General features: G+C 41.1%; 1 protein-coding gene across 4 annotated transcripts in view; it reads right to left on the bottom strand.

Annotated features, from left to right (window-relative positions):
• ttc28 (tetratricopeptide repeat domain 28) overlaps positions 1-15893 on the bottom strand; it is a 184179-nt gene continuing 168286 nt past the window's right edge. For 2 of the 4 annotated variants that reach the window (XM_075455513.1, XM_075455514.1), the window contains exons 26-35: positions 15595-15842; positions 13800-13924; positions 11244-11321; positions 10997-11156; positions 9510-9586; positions 6652-6675; positions 6214-6343; positions 2933-3040; positions 2209-2839; positions 1-1795 (exon numbers count right to left, since the gene is read on the bottom strand). In XM_075455513.1, coding sequence (XP_075311628.1) covers positions 694-1795; positions 2209-2839; positions 2933-3040; positions 6214-6343; positions 6652-6675; positions 9510-9586; positions 10997-11156; positions 11244-11321; positions 13800-13924; positions 15595-15842 — 2683 coding nt within the window. In that variant the 3' untranslated portion in view covers positions 1-693. The remainder of the gene's footprint in view (positions 1796-2208; positions 2840-2932; positions 3041-6213; positions 6344-6651; positions 6676-9509; positions 9587-10996; positions 11157-11243; positions 11322-13799; positions 13925-15594; positions 15843-15893) is intronic. The other 2 variants (XM_075455515.1, XM_075455516.1) reach the window with 1 other exon arrangement.

The raw sequence follows: 15893 nt of genomic DNA, 5'->3' as shown, positions 1-15893 counted from the left end.
GACAAGAAAAGGAAACATTTTTATTTGTCTTAAGAACTGAGATCTTTCCAAGTGGAACTCTGGCAGCGCTGCAGAAATATAAACTTAATGAAACACTCAACAGAAAGAGGTCTTTGCCCAAACAAAATCTTCATAAAAATATCAATGCGTTTCCTTCACTTCTGTCTTTTTTTTAATATTCTTTATAAAATGTGTAATAATGACTGTTAAACAACAACATAAAAGACAAGAATAACCAATGGTAATGATATTTAACAATAATAATAATTATTACACAATAAATCAAGATCAAATTCAGGTCAACTTACACAAACAGAGTGAGCGTTTAGGTTGACATGTTCACCCAGTCAACAGACTGTTGGTCAAAAACGTTCTTTTCAGTGTACATCCAGACACGTGCTCTCGAGTCAGACGTGACAACACAATCAAAGCCAGAGACTCAAACACTTCGCTTTGAGCATTTGAGAAGGCACACTCATCACATTCAAATCATTTACATCCTTCACAAAAGTAACAACATGTAAAATCAGGCCAATACGAAACTGTACTTTCTTCCTAACTTGTCTTCAGCAGGGATTGGTAAAAATGTATCTCACTGAAAAATGGGCAGCTTCTGTCTCGGTACAAACACGGGAAATGAGTCAGCGGATTAGTTTGCTGGCTGTGACTTCAGCGGGGCAAACATCCCAACTCTTAACATTTAGAAGATGGGAAAAACTGTCCAGATGAGAGGAACTTGTAGCCATTCCCAGAAGGAAGTCTGAGGCCTCCTTTAGAGTTTGCTGAGAGACTCGAGGGTGCAGCTGGAGGTGGCTTAGCCTCCTGTTTTTGGTGACCGTTTGGTCTCTCGTCAGCATTGTGACCCTCGTTTTCCCTGACAGACTCATGCTGAGGTGAGAGATTCAGCAAACCCAAAACATCTTTCTGAACTGTACTCATTTTTTTATGTCCACCTCGTAGTAACCTGGCAGGACAGGGCACCTCCTGTTTCTGGCTGGCATTAGCCCAGAAGGTTTTTAAGTCATGGATTGCCTGAACTTTATTATTCTGCTTCGATCGGTTGAGCTCAGGAGTGTGTGCAGGGCTCGATGATGCCGAAACGGACCCCGTGGAGGAATAGGAAAGAGCCGGAGATGGGGCGCTGTCAGCAGGAGAGCGTGAGGGTGAGATGTGGGACCTGAAAGGTGAGCTGGAGTGTTTAAGTTTAAGCACATCTGGGGAGACCACAGGGAGGGGGGAGCTCTTCTCTTTCACAGGAAGAGACAAAGAAGGAGAGGAATTAGCTGGACTGTTGTAGCCCGAGCTGATTTTCTGCAGCGATGAGGAGCGGGATGGAGGTTTAGGCCGAATTGGAGGAGGGGTTGAGACAGAGGCGGAGAGGGGTGAGAGATGTTTAGAGACAGAAAGAGGAGAGGAGCAAGCTCTCAGACTGGCCCTGCTGGGAGGTCTGCTAAATGCACTGGTCTCAGAGGGCTGAAACCTTTGTGCTCCACCAGTGGGAGTGTAAGTTGGAGTTGTGGGCGTAGACATAGATGGCTGTCTGGTGTGAGCATCTTCTCGTCCTTCAGCTCCTCCGATAGTCTTTCCTCTGATGTTTGCTTTCTGCAGGCTCTCGACAGCTTGCATGTGGCTCTGGGTCTCCTCCAGGATTTTCTGGGCCAGTTCCTGGGGATCCATTTGTCCTGCAGGTCCCATCCTCTCCTCCTGGGATTTGACTGTGCTGTCTGTCTCTGTGCTCGACTGGTCCGACTCGGAGCTGCTCACCTTCCCTTTCCCAGTCCTCTGAGGAGATAATCTGGAAAAAAGTTCAACAAAGGCCACATTTTCAGTTTGAAGGCTAATCCATTTTAGGCTTTTGTTACTGCTTATTGCTACTCGATAGAAGTGTAAAACCATCAGTGTAAAAAATGAGCAACTTGGTAACAAAATGCCGGCTCGTTCTTTGATAAGAATCCAAAAAGAAGGGGCTGTAGTGATAAAAACAGAGGACAGTAAGTCAAATACTACTCATACATATTAGTTTGGTGTTTGGTATTTCGTCTTTAGAATTTCTCTTTTTCTCGAATGATAATAAATAATAATAATGGTGAAAATCATCCAATGTTCCGGTGTTAAAGGAACACTGGGTATTTTCTTAAAAGAAAGAAAGAAAGTATACTTTGGACAGGACAACAGTAACCTGTACTTTCTGAACAACACTGCACTTACGTTTCCTGCTTGATCTTGGGGCTTTTAGGGTCTGTTAGGGGCAGCGGCGGAGCTTTAAGAGGGGATGTAGGTGTGCTGATGCTTCCCTTGGAGGAAACTGTTAGAGGACGGCTCCCAGCAGATCCTCTCCCAGCACCACCTCTGCCCTGTCGGTGTCCTGCAGGCAGCGGCAGAGTGTCGCATTCCCTCCCTCGTCCTAATGGCTCACTGCTTATGATGGAGAACCCCTCGTACTCCTCGTCCTCTCCTCCAGCTAATCCTCCTCCGTGATTGGTTAGTCGACCTCTTGACAGGCCACCTGAATGGCGTTGCGAGGCATAAAGGCCCGCACCTCCACACTGTCTCTCTGGTTCCTGCTGATGATGCGAGCGATGGCTGATTATGTCACTTCCTGCAGGCTCAGGACGAGACAGGAAGCTGAGAGATGAGGCGAGGGAGCTGAGGCTGTAGACGGAGATGGCGTCACAGGAGAGGTTGTCGGGGCAGATTGGGGCTAAGTAGTTGGGCTGCGGTGGGTAGCAGCTGAGGGAGACGGGTAAGGAATGAGGCTGGGAGGCCGACTGCGAGGAGGACAGAGACTCCAGAGAGGAGGAACTGTCCATACTCAGTCGCTTGGGAAGCTCTGTGGAGTCTGAAAAATACAAATAAAAGGCACTTCACGCATTAGTGGCATATAAAAAAACATTGAGAGCGATTCAGTGTGAAAAAAAGGAAATGTTCTCACCAAACAGTGCGAGAAGAGACTGAAGGGCAAAATGCATGTTACGTCTGCTGGCCTGTTTTCCGGTCTTCAGGATGACCTCCTCCTGACCCACCTCACATAGATCAAAACCTGACAGAGACAGAAGACTTCACTTCACCCAACTCTTCCTCTCTTATGTCGCTTTGTACTTCCACTTCACAAAGCACAAGTGAAAATACTTTTACTGCACTACAATCATTGAAGCGCCACAGTTAGAAGACATTTTTTAAATAGATTTCACATGCAAAGAATGTCCCACTGAGCATTTTTGGTTGAGAAGACATTGTTATTAATTGGCTTTATTCTTAGACTTTATGTATTCATATTCTGTAGTTTACTAAATAATCTATGTTCCTAGATTGTACTTTTACACTCAGCTCATACAAACGCATTGTGTGTCCAAGACTTTAAGTCTTTTAGTGGGATAAAATAACTGGGTCAGATAAAGCGTCTCCATTAGGTCAGATAGGTCTGGTACAGTAGATACACGCCTGAGAAAACACTCACACACACACAGTTTATCACATCCAAAGAACATGACGAAGACGGTGGATGGCCTGCTCATATCACTAGCAAATGTCCAATTATACTTTGTTGAGTGTAAGTACAACCTCTGTGAGATAAAGGTGAACATAAATATGAAATGTTTCCGGATATCAGGGCTTGGGCTGAGGGATTTCCTGCGAGGGCTCTGTCACTCCGAGTCCAGCGCTGATTTACGGTACTTCACTTGTGACCACCAATAAATACTTTATTTGATTTAAGATTTCTCCAGCTTGTTCTTGGGCTTTCAATGAAAGAATCGAGCTAACAATATCTAAAATGACAGTTACATGGTCCACAGACAACTAGGCCAAAAGATGGCAAAATTAAGTTGAGAATCTTTTTAACGACACTGATAAAACATTCACATTTTACACACATTTCACCAGGACTAGCTGAATAGGAAGGAAGTGTATACTTGGTAATTAAGCTTGAGACCTTCACATTGATAGTTCGTCTCATAACCTCTCAAGCTACTCAGCCAAATAGCCATGAAAGACACCAGAGTCTAATATTGCTGATGTCAGGGAATATTGTGCCGATGCAGTAGATGGAGCTGCTAAATGATCTCCATTCTTTTCTGTGCTCCAGGTCCAACCTCTGTTGAGCCATTTATTCCTTTAACTCTCAGTGGTGATGATTTCATGAGCTTCTTCACCGATAAAATTGTTTCTATTAGAGAGAAGATTTGTGGAATCCTTCCCACCATTACCACTAATGTATCAGCAGCTTTCGACTGTTTCTGTCCAGTCGCACTGTGAGCGAGATCCCATTCGACAACATGGCATAAATTCCCATTGCTATACTGATGATACTCAGCTGTACTTATCTATGAAACCAAATGAACCCAATAGGTTGGTCAGACTACAAGCATGTCTTAAAGACATAAAGATCTGGATGACTCAGAATTTTCTGCTTCTAAATTCAAACAAAACGGAAGTTGTTGCCTTTGTACCTGAGCGCTTCAGGGAAAAACTACCTCAGCTTCTATTACTACAGTGAGAAACCTTGGAGTTATTTTTGACCAGGATCTGTCCTTTGACTTGCATATAAAACAGGTTTCTAGGACTGCCTTCTTTCACCTTCGTAGTTAAAATCAGGAACATCCTGTCTCAGAGTGATGCAGAAAAACTGCTCCATGCATTTGTTACTTCAAGACTGGACTACTGTAATTCTTTATTATTGGGCTGTCCCACAAATTCTCTGAAAAACCTCCAGCTGATCCAAAATGCTGCAGACAGAGTTCTGATCAGATCATATTTCTCAAGTTTTAGCTTCTCTTCATTGGCAACTCATCACTGAAATCTTGGTTTGTGTTGCCTGGGATTTTAGCATGATTTACGCGCTTCACTTTTGCTTCACACAAATTTAAAACTGTCTCTGTAACATATTAATTACGTCATAAGGACTAAACTTATTTGGATAGAACTGGTCTGACCTGGAGCTTTTTATTCAGTTGGTGCAGAACACCATCTCTGGAAAACCAGGGCAATGTGGACTCTTTGTGGGATGCTTTTTAGCCAAAAACATGGTTTATTCACTGGAAGAAAAACTACCAGTCCATTTGCTTTATACTGAATGGTGGGGTGTCACATGCACTAACGTGCACACTTGTCCGGACTGTCGTACAGAACACAGCTGCTCAGATTACAGTGGACAAAGAGTAAGAGTGACCATCATTACACCACCACATCTTCACATAACAAGTGCCTGTTTGCCTTTGGTTTAAAATCTGAATATTGTTAAATGTACCTTCACTATTTTAGCCTTTAAGTAGGTAGTTGAAGTCATCCGTTCTAGGTTGGTTTATCCATCTGATTACTGAAAAAGTTAAAAAGTTATGTTTTCAAACCTGTAAGTGATCATTAATTTATGATTTATTTATAACAGATATATTAAACAATAGATAAGGCATGTGGGCAGTTTCTCAGTTTATTGTTGATAATTTTAAATGTTTGACTTTAAAATGTAACAGAGATGTTACATGTGTCATGAAGAAGCTCTTTCTGAGAGTCCAGATTTAGCTCAGTATGTGCAGTTCTTCTCAAAATAAACACTTTATTTATATTTAAAGTAATGAGAAGAAACTTGATGTAAAACCGTATTTTTATTCTGCTTTAAAGCTAATAATATCCTGGAAAATAATTAAGAATGTTAAACATGTTGATGGCTCATCTTGCTCTCATGGGTGTATACGAGCTTTACATCCAGTAAAAGAAATTTTTAGTTTGAAGTTTTTAATTTCAATAAAGATGAGAAAAGAAATCAGGCCACTGGAAACCGACCAATCAGAGAACACTGGACTTTTCCAGAGCGGCCAGCCTCTCTAGCTTCTGTTTTTCTGGAAATGTACAAATGTACAAATATAAAGAAGCAAGTAGTACTCCACAGGTATATTATGAGAGTTTCCTGTTGAAATCACGGAGGTGTTATACCCAGGTTTATATAGACGAGTTAGTGTTTAGTATTTAATATAGATATTTTTTCATATATATTTTGTATATGTTCAACTAGATTTGTATTTTGTTTATTTTTTCTGGGTGTATTTGTATAATTTTTCACAGGGCTTCACTGTTTTTCAGACACTTTATGTCAACAATAACTTAACTTTTAATCATGAGTATACCTACTACTGAAATAAAATAGATGATAAAATAAATGACTGACAGTAAAGCATAAAGAATGAATGTGAAGCTCAGTCTCTTCTCTCAGTGACTTACCGAGTGCAGCCAGGAACTCATGGCAGCCCGGGAGCCTCCAGAGCTGCACACTTATCGACACTTGAATGGGAGCCAGCGGAAAGTCTTGCTCTTTGTCGCCTGACTGCAGCTGTACCAGCACTTGGTGAAGCTTTGGAGAGAGAACAAGATTTATGGATTGATATTTACCACAGTATGAATGCCTTTTTCCTGCCTCTGACTTTAAAATCTTACGGTGATCACAGGAAAATAATGTTTCAAATCACACCAGTGCTTTGTGAGCAAACAGGAAGCTGTTTAAAATTCTCATTAAAGCAACACTCATGTAGCACCCACACTGCAAAGATCTTTAAAATGAAGTGCAGTTACTTAGTGTTTGAATCTGGGTGAGCCTGCTTTGGAAAGTTTTTCACTTGCTCTGAATTTTTTTCTCTGAAAATTTCATCATGAAACACTTACCATGCCCACCATGTTTTTTACAGCCTTTGAGACGCGAAAATGAGAGAAAAGGAAACAGAAATTTAGTTCTCTTTTCCTGTGTAAACGTTGGGTTTACACAGTGAGTAACACCACTAAGTCATGCTTGAATGGAAAACTGCTGATGATGACGATGCCTGATGATGTACAAACTGTATGGTACATATGGAGGGGTATGACGAGCGGGCTATGTTTTACCAACACTCCTCCACCAGCTGTATGACTGATGTATTCACCAGAAGGTGAGAAAGTGAAAAGGTGGGAAAAGATGAGACTAACCTCTGATGAACATGTCAGATTACAATAGGCACACAAGGATTATAAGAAAGGGGAATAACAGAAAATACATTGTTTAACATGTTGGCATGAATCAGAGGCGAAGAATGAAAAAGGTCTCAAATACAGTTGCATAGTATCCTCAATATTTTACATATGTAAAATCTAATTGACTATTTCTCAGATAGAGATATTCTCACACTCACTGTTTATATGCAACTGAACACTGAACCTTTATTTAACAGACAGAAGCGCAGAGTGATAATTTTCTGTTTGTTTTCTGACAAACTTCTTAGGATTTGCAAAGACACTGGAGAGTGTTGGGGGAGTTTCTGGGCAGAGCCTTCCCAGCATGCATTGTTTGTGAAGCTATAGTCGTGTTTGAGTGTGTTCTAAGATACTTAAAAGTGTTATTTTTTGTTCAATAGTCAGTGTTGTGCTGTTTCATACTTGTTTTGTTAGATTAGCGTTACTTTTATGATAGAAAATAATCGCACCATGAGTAAAAGTGTTCATCCAGTTAGAGCCCGCCAGTTTTGTGTTGTGTATTTGGTGTCTTGTTAAAGGCTGTAATTGACAATAAATGAGCAGTTCCTTATTGAAATTAAACTCCTCATCACATCATTGCTTAACACAACTCAACCGCAGTGTAAACACACCTAAATATGCAGTAAAACACTTGGTAAAAGTTGGGAGGGAGGCAAAGAAAGACAGAAAAGTTTATAAAACCAACCAGTGACAGTGTTGTGGAAGATTCTCCAACCAGCAGATTACATGGTGACAGGTGAGGGTGTCAGGATTGGGTATAAAAGAAGCATCCACAAAAGGTTTCATCTTTCCAAACTATGATGGGTCATGGCTCACCACTTTGTGCCAAACTAGAATCATCAGTAAAATATTTCAGCATCTACAGCATCTTCAGAGCAGAATATTGTGAAAAGATTCAGAGAGTCTGGGGAAATCTCAGTGTGAAAAACCCAAGGACAGAAACCCCTGTTGGATGAGCTCGGAGCCTTTAGGCAGCACTGCATGAGAAACCTTCATGCCACCATGATCAATACAGCCACATGGGCTGCGGAGGAACTTGGAAAACCATTTTCACTCAACACAGTCCACGGCCACACGTGTTCTGTGGTCAGAGGAGTCCACGTTTCAGCTGCTTCTGGGAAAAACTGATTCTACAAAGATGAGAAAGAGCATCCAGCTGTTCTCAGAGAAAGGTTTAAAGCCAGCGTCTGTGATGGTATGGGGGTGCTTCAGTGTCCATGGCATGGATGGCTTCATATATGTGAAGGTACCACTGATGCAGAGGTGGATGTTGGAGTTTTGGAGAGACAGATACTACCATCAAGATGACGTCTTTTCCCGGGAAGTCCGTGGTTATTTCAGCAGGACGATGGCAGACCTCATTCTGCAGGACTTCCAGCAGCATGGCTTCATACACACAGAGTGTGTGTGCTCGACTGGCCTGCCTGCAGTCCACATCTGTCTTCTATCAGACAGAATCAGAATCAGACCCTAATCCTAACCCTAACAACCACGGACTGCTGAGCAGCTGAAATCTTGGATTCAGCAAGAATGGACACAGATTCCTCTGAAAAACTGCAACAATCAGTATCCCAAATAATGAAAAACATTTTAAAAGTCATAAAAGAAAGGATGATGTAACAAAATGGCAAACGTGCCTTTATCCCAGCTTTTTTGAGTGTGTTGCTGCATTAAATTCTAGATTTGTTTAATTGACTGTGGAGTTTGTCAGTAAAGACACTGAAAATGGTTTCAGTTAAATAAAGCCTCATAAAACCAACTTTCACTTTATTCAGTTATCCACACATATTGTTTGTGGTTATGACTCTTAACAAAGAATGCAGAGCCAACATTATTCTAAAGAGACATTCCTCCTCGAAACTTATCGCATCATATTAATTCAATAACTGCTTTAGGGCCAAACAGTAAAATATAATCTAATCTAATGTATTTAAAGCTGCTGTTGGCAACTTTGTTTTAGTCATATTAGCTTGAACTGTCATGGGATTCTGGAAGTAGAATATTAAATAGGCTGTTTAGGAAAAATCCCGAATTCTGTAGCTCCTTCTAAAGCCTGTAATCGTGCTTGCAAAATTCGAGCGCTCCCGCCTGTTTTTAACCAATCACGTTAGGTTTATTATTTATCTATTATCTGAACAGAACAGTCACCAACCACATCTTCCATGCTGAGCGTGAGTCTGCCCCCAGCTTGTGTGCGCGCACACTGGTGTGAACTCACGTGCACAACCTCGTCCACAGAGGGGGAGGGACCTGAAAGTTGTATCAGTTCGAATTTTCCAACTTTAGACTCGGAATTTTGAAAACCTGCCGACGGCAGCTTTAATTTCCTACATTGTTAAGAGACTGATTCATACGATCTATATGTACCATGTAATAGTACCTCAGCTACACTGAATTTATTGATAATAGTACCATGTACTATCCGTGTTTTGACACATTATACATTGCAGGGATGTCAGTACTACTTCCATCACTGCCACGAGCCTGTGTGCAGGTACTGCACAGCATGGCAGTACCTTGAGAATAAGCTGTTCTCCTGCTTCAGATGCTGTGACCAGTTTACAGAGAGCCTGCAGGGCCGGAGGAGTCAGACCTGGGGAATGCACAGGAGATTAATTACACCTGAAAGCAGCAATTTAATATCTTAATCATGAATAATTTACATGGTCAGGTATAACTTTGAGTGATCCTGTACAGAATGTGGGCATGAAACAGAAAGGGGAGAATTTAAGACTCTCTTCACACGGTAACATAATACATATATAAATAAATATCAAATCTGTTGCTGTTTTTGGTTAAGAACGATGTACACAACTCTAAAATATAACTTTATGACACAAATCTGTGCATGGATTGTTTTTGATTGTACTACATTCACCTACACAAGCACAAATGTACAAATAAAAAATTTATATCATTCACAAAAATCAATTAAATGACAGTAGGTAAACAACTGTTTATAGAACCATCAATTGCTCCATAGCAATTTACCCCTAACATGCTAACTGTTTAGGCCGAACAACTTAAGATTCAAGTACTGTTCCTACAGATATCTTACTAATAATTTCTAAACACGGGTGAATCAGACAGAGGAGGGGACTAGCCAGTTTATGGTTAAGATTATTTGCTCACAATGTGTTTTCAGTGGGTAAGAAATCACAAAAATGAGCAGTCAGCGTTAGCTGCAGTTGGCGCAGGCTAATATTAGCATGCTAGTACTACCTCTGTAGAGCGCCAGCATTTTGCGTACCAGCATTAAAAAATGTCTGACTCACTTGATGATGGACTACAGTTACATACTGAGCAAGTGAACAATTCAAAAACAGCTTTAGTTTTGCTTTGTGCTGTGGCTTCCTTCCCACCTGTTGTCAGTTTGGTGATTACATTACTTATGTGTTCTATTAGCTATGACTGTTATACAAAGTTATACAAAAGTTTTCCCAAAGTTTGGAGTTTAGCTTTCCAGACTTTTATTCCTAGAGTCAGTTCAATCCTCATCTGTTCTGGGCTCTAGACCATTTGTTTGCATATACATATTTTTGCTAGCCACTGAACTTATGATAATAAAAAATATATATAGCCTATATTTTATTTGTATAGCGCTTTTTAAAAAAAACTCAAAGACACTTTACAAGTATAAGACTAAACTTCTGGATAATTTGGAATGATCTTGTTTTTGCCTGCCACCTCTCAGCTTCACTGAATGCCTCTCAGTATTTGGCCAATCTGTGGTATATTTGGGATGCTTTCTGTCTGTGATGTCCTGCATTTGGCTCCAATCTTTGATCTGAAACTGTCACAGACCTCTTGAAAAGCACATTTTTAAGACAAGAGCCATTTAACATGGAAGTTGCCATAACTTGAAATGTAGAATCTGAATTACTCTGGCACAATATTCCCAGATTGGGTATAATTCTACAGCTCACAGATCAGAACAAAACAGGTTATCTTATCAGTGTGAGTGACAGCAGAAATGTTTTGAATAATGGAAAAGCTCTGGTACCAAGCAGAGACTGCAGAGTGGTGCTGCACTGCTGCAGTCGATCTCCAGGGTCTGATGTGGGGAAGAAGACTGCCGCAGGGAGTCCAGCACCACTACCAGAGAAGTCCAACCGGAAACCCACCGCAGACAGGAGGGCCTGCCACCCGGGCACCCCGCCAACCTTATCCAGTGGATAGAAGACACATGAATAGCGAAAACACGGAGACTGACATTTAAAAACAAGAGATGAAAAGACCAAAATGGAGACCTTATTCTCTACGCTTTGCTGTGATGTGTACATCGGGTTACACTGGCCACTCTGAATGCGCTGTAAAGACTTTTCAACCTGCAGAGAGAAAGAGGAACAGTTCACAGTCATAGTGTTATAGTAACAGTGACAGATTTGGCCATTCACAGTCATGTTAAAAAGAAAGTACACCTTCTTTCAATTTGAAGGTTTTATGTATCAGAACCTAATAATAAAATAAAACAAATCATCAAGCCCTCACCAGGTCGTAAAATAAGGTAAATGCAACCTTGGTTGAAAAACACTACATGACATATTACTGTCACGCCCACGTGACTTTTTCCCATGTTTTTAGTTTTATGTTTTAGGTTATGTTTTGGTTTTCAGTTCATGTCTTGGTTTTGATTTCTTGTTTTTAGTCTTGCCATTGTTTTTCCCCTCACTTCCCATGCTTGTTCATTAGCTTCACTCACTTCACCTGTGTTTTCCCCATCAGCTGCACTCATTCACAATCACCCAGTTCCCTATTTAGTTTCCAGTCTCCCCTGTCCTTCTGTCAGATCCTACCCGTCTTTCACCCTTCATGCCATGCCACGTTGTCTCGTTAAAAGCCAAGTATTTATCCATGACTTGTCAAGTGTTTTGTTTTGTATTGTATTAAGTATTTACTCCACAGTTTAGTTTTTTGTCATCCAGCTCAGCTGCGCTTTGTTTTGTCCTTTGTTTTTGAAAATAAACCCAGTTTGCTTTTTGAAAGTCTGCATTAGTGTCCTACCTCACCACCCCAACCCTGACAATTACAAGGTATGTCATGGTATGTCATGACTTATTTAACAAAAATTAAGCCAAACTGCAGAAGCAGTGTGTGAAAAACCAAGTGAACCCCCTGATCCAACAGCTTGTAGAAGCAGCTTCAGCAGCAGTAAGTTTAAGTAATGGTTTCCTGTGTGACGTTATCAGTCTCTCACATGGTTGTGGAGGAATCTTGGCCCACTCTTGTTTCCAACGTAGCTTCAGCTCATTGAGGTTTGCACTTTTGGCTTCTGCACAGCTCTCTGAAGGTCCCAGCACAGCATCTCAGTCAGGCTGAGGTCTGGACTCTGACTGGACTATTGCAACACCTTGATTCTTTTCTTTTTCACACATTCTGTTGTAGATCTGCTGCTGTGTTTGGGATCATTGTCCTGTTGATGAGCCAGTTTCAGCCCAGCTTCAGCTGTCGGACAGACGGCCTCACATCTGACTCTGGAACACTTTGGTATCCAAAGGAGTTCATGGTGGACTCAATGACTGCAAGGTGCCCAGGTCCTGTGGCTGCAGAACAAGCCCAGATCATCAGCCCTCCACCACCGTGCTTGACAGCTGGTGTGAGGTGTTTGTGCTGATATGCTGTGTTTGGTTTCCTCTAAACGTGCTGCTGTGCATTATGACCAAACACCTCCACTTTGGTCTGCTCTGTCCAAAGGACATTGTTCCAGAAGTCTTGTGGTTTGTTCAGATGCAGCTTTGCAAACCTAAGCTGTGCTGCCATGTTCTTTTTAGAGAGAAGAGGCTTTCTCCTGCAGCCCTTCCAAACAAGCCATACTTGATCAGTCTTTTTCTAACTGTGATGTCATGAACTTTAACCTTTAACATGCTAACTGAGGCCTGCAGAGTCTGAGATGTAGCTCTTGGGATTTTGACCTTGGGGTGACCTTGCTGGGACGACCACTCCTGGGAAGATTGACAGCTGTCCTGAATGTTTTCCACTTATGAATAATCTTTCTCTCTGTAGAATGATGGACTCCAAATAGTTTGGAAAAGGCCTTATAACCCTTCCCAGATTGATGGGCAGCAACAACTGCTTCTCTAAGATCATTGCTGATGTCTTTCCTCCTTGGCATTGTGTTAACACACACCTGAATGCTGCAGAGCAGCAAACTGACAGAACTTCTGCTTTAATAGAGGTGCTCACACCTTGCTGCTTAGTTTATATGGAAGCAGTAAGGGTGGAATTAGTTTTTGATACACTGTTCCTTGATATTTTTTGCATAATTTTTGTTCAGTAAATAATGACAGCATAATATTGCATGTGTTCCTGTACATATGAGGTTGTATTTACCTAATTTTAAGACCTGGTTGGGAGCAGATTATTATTTTCTTTTATTCTGATAGGTAAAACTTTCTTTTTCCACATGACAGTAAAGGTTCCAAAGCTTTAAGCACAACAGGAACAATGATTGAGCTCAGTATTCACTGTACGTGATTTGTGTTGGTCTTCTGGAGAGCACAGTATAGTTTTTTTTCTTTTTCATTCTTTCATTCCAGCATTAAAATATAAATTCTCTTTTATAGGATGGGAAAAAAGTGACATATTAAAAGGATCGAGAGAGCAAAAAGAGCATTTCACACTGTACGTCATTGTCTCAAAATGATGCTTTCAAATGCCTTGGTTTGTCCAATCAACAGTGTTAAGTCCACAGACTGATGTCTGATGTCTACATTTATTACTTAATGTTCGGCTAATCTGGATTTGTGTTGACTCATATTGACACTGATACTGAGAAGTGTCACAACAGAAGAGTGAAGGTTTCTCACCAAGTGCAACAGAACCCTGAGGGCATCCCTGGCTCTCTCTGGGTACTGCAGGATCTCAGCCAGGGCCTGTCCAACCAGTGACATGGGGCTGTTGAGCTTCACATCACTGCCAATCAGCATGTAACCTGAAGGAAAACACATCAGAATATCAAAAACCACCTTCGGGCACTTTGGGACAAAAACAAGTTTGGAACGTGGATGAGGCAAAAGATAGGCTCATGTCATCTGTCTAACTTGTGGCTCCACATCCTCTCTCTCTTGGGTTAAAATTTCATTTGATGTAAATTTATACACTTTTAACGCTTTGCCAGAAGTGAGGCATTCTTTAAAAAAATATGTATATTGTGGTATCATTTTCTATATGCACACAGCAGCAAGCGGGCAACATAAACAAGTTAAAAATCTCTGTATAAAATATTAATTTTTGTAAAAAATCCCTCCCTATCTTGTGAAAACAGTATGAGATATATTGGTACGAATAATATCAATATAATGATAATAAATCAAAAAGATTTGTCTAACCCGATGTGTAAAACTTGGAATGGATGTCTTTTTCAAAAACATCTTTAATCTAATGGCTTGAAGGAAACATTATTTATGCATTAGATGCCAATCTTAGAGGTCATTTTTCCAGATTTCATGCTTAACATCATGCTCCTGCAGTTATAAATTCTCTGAATTATAGAAAAAGCACCCAGACTGTGGAACAGCATCCCGTTGTCTGTCAGGTCCTCTCAGTCTTTAGGCCAGTTCAAATCCAGACTGAAAACGCATCTCTTTTCCCTGGCCTTCCACTAGCTGAAATGGAGTTCACCTTAGCTTGCTACTTTTATTGTTGTTGTTACTTTTATTGTTATTTTATTGCTAATTTTATCTCAAATTTTATTTTTCATCTGTGATGAAGTCATTCTTATTGCTTTTATTGATGACTCTCTTGTGATGCAGTTGCTGTTGTGAAGCACTTTGGTCAGCTGAGGTTGTTTTAATGTGCTATATAAATAAATGTTGAATTTGAATTTGAAAAAAAAACTAAGAAGACCTAGCCTTCCTCAGTAAGTGTAACATGGTAATCTGGCCCTGCCCACATTTGTGTGGAGTTGGATTTCTGTTCATAATAATAGTCTCTCTCAAGTCAAACTGTTGGTCCTGGGGTTTAAAAATCTGTCTCTTAAAGGGATAGTTCGCCTCTTTTGATATGAAGTTGTATGACATCCCATACTAGCAATATCACTATTTTCTCTCTACCTTCGTATCACTACCGGCTGTGTAGACCGTGCAGACCGAGCAGTCGGCTCACAGGACGCAGCAGGGGTTAAGTCAAATTTAATAAATGATATTGCTAGTATAGGATGTCATACAGCTTCATGTCAAAAGAGGCGAACTATCCCTTTAAAGTAACACTCAAAAATCTGGCAGATTTTATTTTATTTATAGCTCCACCTAGTTGTAAGATTTAACCAACACAGTTTTAAACTGTAATAAAAACATCCATTCACAGAAATTTGTTGTCAAATATTCCATCAAATGCAGGGATGAAGTATCTCAGCTCCCCCGCAGCTCTGAGGTAATGTCATGCCAGGGAAAGTGTGTAACTAAAGTCAGTTAACCTCAGCACGACACAGTTTTAAGTTTCACAAACCTCTTGTGAACCTTTAGCTTGTTGTTTTAAGCTAATGTTTCCCCAACAGTCACCAGTTTTTTTTGCGAGAAACACCTGCCTGCTGTGGTTGACTCTAGTGAGAGGCTCTTCAGTTTTCTGTCAGAGTAACTTGTTTACTGCCAGTTGTTTGCTCACCAGCCCAGTTGGAGGGATGTGAGAAGTGCTTGCTGCTCTGCAGAGTCTTCATTGCCTCCGTCAGAGCTGCGCTGGCTTTGGTTCCATTTAGAAGGGCCGTGTAGAAGGTGTGCGTAAACAGCTTGGAGGCAGCAATCGGGACAGGCCACAGAGAGACGCAAACGCACTGTACGCCAGCAGCCAGGAAGGCTCGAGTCAGGCCCACCACTCCGTCAGCTGTGACCCTGCTGCTGGACTCTGGGTACAACCTGAGGGGGGAATAATTAGAGGTAAAATGCTTCCATCAAACAGGATTGGAA

The sequence above is a fragment of the Odontesthes bonariensis genome, chromosome 22 (assembly GCF_027942865.1).
Source record: "Odontesthes bonariensis isolate fOdoBon6 chromosome 22, fOdoBon6.hap1, whole genome shotgun sequence".
Classification (NCBI taxonomy): Eukaryota; Metazoa; Chordata; class Actinopteri; order Atheriniformes; family Atherinopsidae; genus Odontesthes; species Odontesthes bonariensis.
This window is presented reverse-complemented; position numbering and strand designations above follow the sequence as displayed.